Source organism: Olea europaea, unplaced genomic scaffold, assembly GCF_002742605.1.
Source record: "Olea europaea var. sylvestris unplaced genomic scaffold, O_europaea_v1 scaffold4948, whole genome shotgun sequence".
Classification (NCBI taxonomy): Eukaryota; Viridiplantae; Streptophyta; class Magnoliopsida; order Lamiales; family Oleaceae; genus Olea; species Olea europaea.
This window is the reverse complement of record NW_019263262.1, coordinates 1-6,811: the sequence shown is the minus strand read 5'-3', so window position 1 is coordinate 6,811 and position 6,811 is coordinate 1. Positions and strand designations below refer to the sequence as shown.

Sequence of the window (6,811 nt, the reverse complement as noted above, 5' to 3'; positions counted from 1 at the left end):
AAGGTATGACAAATCTCAAATTAAATGTTACAAATGTCAAAAACTTGGTCAGTATGCTTCAGAATATAGAAAGGTACTAATCAAGTTGAGGAGAAAGCCAACTATGCTAGTCGGGAAAACGAAGTGGATCTTGCACTACTGTTGGCTTACAAAGGTGAAGAAAGTAGAGAAAGAACACATGGTATTTGTATGCAGGAGCAAGCAACCATATGTGTGGAATAAAAAACATGTTCATAGAGTTTGATGAATCAGTAAGAGGCAACATTACCTTTGCAGATGAATCAAAAATCCCAACGAAAGGAAAACATAAAATCTTGATCTGCTTGAAAAATGGTACTTATTAATTTATCTCAAATGTCTATTATGTGCCCAATATGAAAAATAACATTTTAAGTTTAGGACAACTCTTAGAGAAGGACTATGATATTCATTTGAAAGATCATAATCTTTTAATAAGAGATCAAAGAGAAAATTTGATTTTTAAAATCCCTATGACAAGAAATAGAATGTTTGTGTTAATCATTCAAAATGATGTTGCTAAATACTTAAAAGCTTATTCTAAAGATTCACCTTGATTTTGGCACTTGAGATTTGGACATCTTAATTTTGGAGGCTTAAAGTTGTCGAGTAAGAAGAAGATGGTGAAAGATTTGCCTCCAATAAATCATGTGGATCAACTATGTGAAGGATGCTTACTTGGAAAGAATTCGAGAAAATGTTTTATAAAAGAAGCATCTACAAGAGCTAAGAAGCCACTAGAACTTGTACACTCAGATATTTGTGAGTCAATCAATCCAAGCTCTCTTGGTAAGAACAATTACTTTGTTCTTTTTATTGATGATTTTAGTAGAAAGACTTGGGTCTATTTTCTCAAACAAAAATCGAAAGTTTTTAGAACTTTCAAAAGGTATAAAGCTCTTGTTAAAAAAGAAAATGGCTATAGCATAAAAGCCATGAGATCGAATAGAGGATGAGAACTCACCTCCAAAGAGTTTGAGAAATATTGTGAGGATAATATAATTCGTCGTCCATTGATGGTTCCATACTCTCAATAACAAAATGGAGTAGCCAAAAGAAAGAATAGATCAATTCTTAACATGGTCTGCTGCATGCTCAAAAGTAAGAGATTGCCCAAAGGACTTTGGGCCGAAGCCGTTAATTGCGCCGTATATCTGTCTAATTGATCGCTTTCTAGAAGTGTGTAGAATAAGACACTACAAGAAGCATGGAGTAGAAGAAAGCCCAGCATCTCTCACCTACAAGTATTTGGGAGTATTGCTTATGTTCATATACCAGATCAAAAGCGGTACAAGTTAGATGACAAAAGTGAAAGGTATGTCTTTATCGGCTATGACTCTCGCTCTAAAGGCTACAAGTTATATAATCCAAGCAATGAGAAGATCACTATTAGTAGAGATGTCGAGTTTGCTGAAGAATGAGCTTGGGATTGAGGTGTCCAAAAAAAAGACTACGACTTCTTACCTTTCTTTGAGGAAAAAGACCAAGAGAATGGAAAGTAGCAAGAGCCTACAAGTCTTCCTCCATTACCTACTCATGGAGATGCTTCACCATCATCTTCAAAAGGATAAAGCTCAAGCAAAAGCACATCACGAATGAGGAGCCTACAAGAGCTATATGAGATAACAGAAAATCAAAATGATCTCACACTTTTTTATCTTTTTGTCGATTGTGAGCTAATAGGATATGAAGAAGTGCCGCAAAATAAAAGATGAAGAGATTAAGGCTATTGAGAAAAATGACACTTGAAAGCTGACGACTCTTTACAAAGGAAAGAGAGCAATTGGAGTTGGGTGGGTATACAGGTCATAGAAAAATGCTGAAGGAAAACTAGAGAAATATAAAGTAAGATTGGTTGCTAAAGGATACAACCAAAGGTCGGGAATCGATTATGAAGAGATATTTGCTCCTGTTGCTCGTTTAAAAATTTTAAGATTAACTATCTCTCTTACAGCGCAAAATAAGTGAAAGATATTTTAAATGAACGTGAAGCCAGCTTTTCTAAATGGTTATCTTGATGAAGAAATTTATGTGGAGCAACCAGTTGACTATAAAATAGAATGATATGAAGGAAAAGTCTTAAAACTAAAAAAAGTTTTATATGGGTTGAAACAAACTCCAAGGCATGGAATAGTTGAATTGACAAATACTTTTAAGAAAATGGCTTCACAAAATGCCCTTACTATGCCCTTTACACAAAGGTAAGAAAGAATTGAGATATTTTGCTTGTTTGTTTGTATGTAGATGATCTTATATTTATAGGAAGTAATCAAAATATGATCACTGAGTTTAAGAAGGCCATGACTCAAGAATTCGAGATGACGGATATCAGCCTCATGGCTTACTATCTTGGGATTGAGGTAAAGCAAATGGAGGATTGCATCTTTATCTCACAAGCAGGGTATGCGAAAGAATTCTAAAGAAATTCAATATGGAGGATTGCAAGCCTGTATGCACCACCATCGAATGCGAAACCAAGTTGTGAAAAAATGATGAAGGTGAAAAAGTAGACCCAACACTTTTTAAGAGTCTTGTTGGAAGTCCAAGATACTTGACGTGCACAAAATCAGATATCCTTTTCGAAGTTAGGCTCATCAGTGGTTATATGGAGACACCTACTATGATCCATATGAAAGCCGCAAAGAAAATTCTTCACTACATCAAAGGTATGCTTGATTATGGTTCAGTCTATTCAACATCTAATGAATTCAAACTTTGTTGGATGTAATAACAGCGATTGGGGTGAAGACAATGATGATAGAAAGAGTACGACCGGGTTTATGTTTTACTTGGACGACATAGCTTTAACTTGGAACTCGAAGAAGCAATTGATCGTAGCACTATCTACATGTGGAGTTGAATATGTAGCAGCCACATCAAGTGTTTACCATGCAATTTGGCTTAGAAACTTGTTGAAGATGCTTGAAGTCTCACAAAAAGAATCGGCATTGATATTGGCAAAAAAACCCAATATTCCACAGTAGAATCAAGCACGTTGATACAAGATATCACTTCATAAGAGAAAGAATTGCAAAGAAAGAAGTGTAGCTGAAATATGTAACATCTCAGGAGCATATCGCCGACATTCTCACTAAACCACTCAAGCATGACGTGTTCCGCAAGTTAAGAACTCTACTTGGAGTAGCAAAATCAAGTTTAAAGAGGGATATTGAGTAGTAAACTTGATTTTTGAACTAAATAATATGAGCTTCAGGATTTTGCTCACACCCAGATCAATTAAATAGTCCAACATGCTTGGCATTTCTTAAAAAATTGTCTAAAAAAATCTATATAAATATCTACTAGAAATATCTATATAAACATCCAAGTAAAATATGTGATGATAAATGTGGTAATGTGTCAAGAGGAATATATGGTCTTATAAAGCCTTTCTAAAGTATTCCAGCAAAATATCATGTCCAAATATGTAGTCTAAAAGTCTCATGTAAATATGTGATCTAGGAGTTTCTAGAAAATTGTGTGGACTAAAAGTTTCATGTAAACACTATATAAAAGGGTAGGATCTTCCATTTTGTAGCAAGCCAAGTGTGTAAGTTTTGGAGTTGAGAAATACAAGTTTTCTTTTGTTCACTTTCTTCTTCCTATTAGTATTATCCTCCTTAAAAGTCTTAGCCAATCCAAGTTAGTAAATCCCTCTTTCCTATAACAAATTTATTATTATTAATTTTTTTTTTTTTTTTTTTTTTAACACTTTTAACAAGGGGCCACGCCGCCGATGTGCTATGCTTTACCATTTTTGTTCATCTTTGCCTTCCTTTCCTCAATAATACATAATCATCAACTCATGTGACTATATTCTTTAATATTGTTTAGTTATATTTTACAATGACTTACCACTTGCTAGATAGAGATTAGAGAAAACTCGTAATCTGTCTGACTATGCAAGTTATAGGAGATACTTAAATACCTGATAAAACGACCATATCCTTGGTGGAGAGACCTCTTGCTTTGAACCTATTTTTGAGGTTGGTAAGAGTAGAAGTTGGAGGTGGGATTACACCACTATTTGCAGCTGAAAGGCTTGCTGATTTTGAATCCCTCCTTCCAAGTTTCACTTTCCAGCTAGGTCCTCCGAGCTGAAAAAATATTGTAAAATTAGTACTAATTTTTTAAGCTAAGCCAACTTGCAATAATTAATCTTGTAAGCAATATGTTTTTAAATGTGCAGGATTAATTAGAACAAAAACTCACTATAACAACAGAATCACGAGCAGCAATGGCCAAGATATCAGCACATGACACGACACCTGGACATACAGCCTCAACCTTAGATTTAATGTTATCGACCACATTAAATCCTCTAATGGAGTTGTTGTTAGGCCGAGCAGTTTTCTCCCCGGTGAAAGAAGAAGTGTCGTCAAGAAGAACTGATGCATCACAACCCTATTAAAAACGAGAAAGATCGTTAATCATAGTTACATGTTTAATTAGCTCTAAGACACGAATTAAAGAACTCTAATAAATACAAAGTTTTTATAATTATTTGAAAAAGACTACGTACCAATTTAGGCTTTTCGTCACATGACAGAACAACCGTATTTGGATAAAAGAGTCATAAAATTGATTGATTAAAAAAGGAGAATAATCTTATGTTAATGGAAGAAACAGTGCTCCATAGATTGTGACAAAAAACTGTGATTTGCCAGTGGAATCTCTGTGAGAATTCGATTGGTCACACGAGACCAGTCATAAAAAATTATTAAACCTCGATGACATATTTTCTACGGATCTCACCAAAAATGAAAAAGTTATTCCGGGAGTCACTTTCAAATCTTGGCCTTTTCATGATAAAGTTTGAATATAATTGTTATATATGACGTACGAAATAATTTTATACATGTTCATTAGTTCATACATAATTGAAATGTCACCACAATGATTGAATTGCAATTTTTATTTTTATATATTCACTGTATTTTATGCACGGAGTAATGTATAAAATTAAATGATCCATTTGATAAAGTTTTCGATTTATTTTTCACTGAAACATTGTCAATATTGTATAGTCTCACTTTCCTAAATATGTAGTGAGTGAAAGTTGAATTTAACGCCGACGCAAGTCGAGACCAATAACATATGTTGAGCACAAAGTCAGCAACACGAGTAGCTAGGCACATAAGTAGGCTGCGAATGCACACTGCAAAAAACAAAAACTTTTTGACTTGAAAATTCTTTTGGCAGACATTTTTTTTGACGAAATAACCAATTTAATGACTTTTCTTAGGACAAAATTTTTATTTTTAAACTTGTAAGTTTCGTTGAGATAATCGCCGTATATGGATACATTCATTCAAACTGACTTCGTAGACGTTTTGTGCATTTTTTTAAGAAAATTTTTTGATCTTATATTGTTAACTATTTCAATTAAAAGTTTAAATTATTAGAAACGGATTGCATTTATATTTTTAAATCTTCTCTTCAGCGCTTGTAATGTACATATTTTGGAATTATTTTTATTTATTTATTTATTTTAATGGAAGATCCTATTGCTCCCTTTCATTCTGAAGTCAAATTTTGAGATCATTACCTAATAAATTTGATATTTTGAACATAAAAGAAGAAATTTAAATATATATCTAGGAGCATAACTTGTAATAAAATTGTTTAACTAAGAAAAAATAAAAATTACAACTACAAAATAGTGTTATAGTTACAAGATATTGCGCAGTCAATGAAAAACACAAAAAAAAAAAAAAATGCCGCCATGGTAAGAACTTTTAGTAATGATAAGTACGTTAATTTAAAATGTCGATAAACACATGCCATAAGTAATTATCTAATTTTTCACGCTTTTTACATAAAGGTAAATTATAAGTTTATTAAGGAGCCTAGTGCAACTGAACCATGAATTAAGGATCACGATAGTTTCTGTCGTTTGTGTAATTAAGGATCATCATAGTGAAATACTGCAGCAGTGAAAGAGGACGTAATCTTATATTGAAATAAAATCTATAAGTCTAGTGTTATCTTGTGTTTATTTTGTTTCTACGGGTTACTTTAGTTCTCCACATTTCTCTATTCGCATGTTCGAATTCGTGTTTAGCATGCATTTAACATAACTCGATAGTTCTATGTCTATTCTAGGATACAAGTACTAAGGGGGTCGAATCATGATACAAGTATTAAGGTGGTCTAGGGCTTTAATTTTAGATGAATGAATATAATTAGAAATGAAAGTTACTTGGACAAAGCAGTCGTGGAAGTGGAGGCGGAGGAGTGAAGCGCCCATACGTTTCTCCTTCGCTACGGCGGAATGAACCACCGATTTCACGGTGGAAAACACCTTGGGGCAAGTCTTGTCATAAAAGTTAGGGGAAAGTTTAGCTGAAGAGCTGCCAATGAACAGCGTTACGATAATGAAAAGGACAACTGAAAAAGTAGCCATCGATTAATCGACTGGGAGTAGAAAAAATTGCATGGTGAATATTGCATTGCATTTGGGGCCAATATATAGAGCTCCGATGGATGTGTTTGGCGTAAGCAGCTTACCTAATGATGCAGACCATTGCATGGCTAATTAAGAATCGTGGGTCCGAGTTAGTTGGTGACGTAATTTTCTAAAATTCATTTTCAATCGTATATTTCATTGGACTCATAATTTTTTAACCACACATTTCATCGTTTTATCAAAATTTATTAAAAATAAAATTTTTAGACTTTAGTTAAACCAAACATGAGCGTAATCTAGCGTAAGTATAGTTAAAAAGTTTAAACAAACAATTGAATTAGCATAAATCCAAACTAGCAGTTGATAACAAGACTTTATTATTTT

The 6,811-nt window shown here is 33.4% G+C and overlaps 1 protein-coding gene across 1 annotated transcript; it reads right to left on the bottom strand.

Moving 5' to 3' along the window:
- Positions 1 to 3,703: 3,703 nt before the first annotated feature.
- Positions 3,704 to 6,454, bottom strand: LOC111388454 (peroxidase 4-like). The gene is made up of 3 exons (XM_023013159.1): positions 6,221 to 6,454; positions 4,231 to 4,422; positions 3,704 to 4,115 (listed from the first exon to the last, which is right to left on the bottom strand). The coding sequence occupies exons 1-3, from the start codon at positions 6,422 to 6,424 to the stop codon at positions 3,939 to 3,941; spliced, it is 573 nt and encodes a 190-aa protein (XP_022868927.1). The 5' UTR covers positions 6,425 to 6,454; the 3' UTR covers positions 3,704 to 3,938.
- Positions 6,455 to 6,811: the final 357 nt, after the last annotated feature.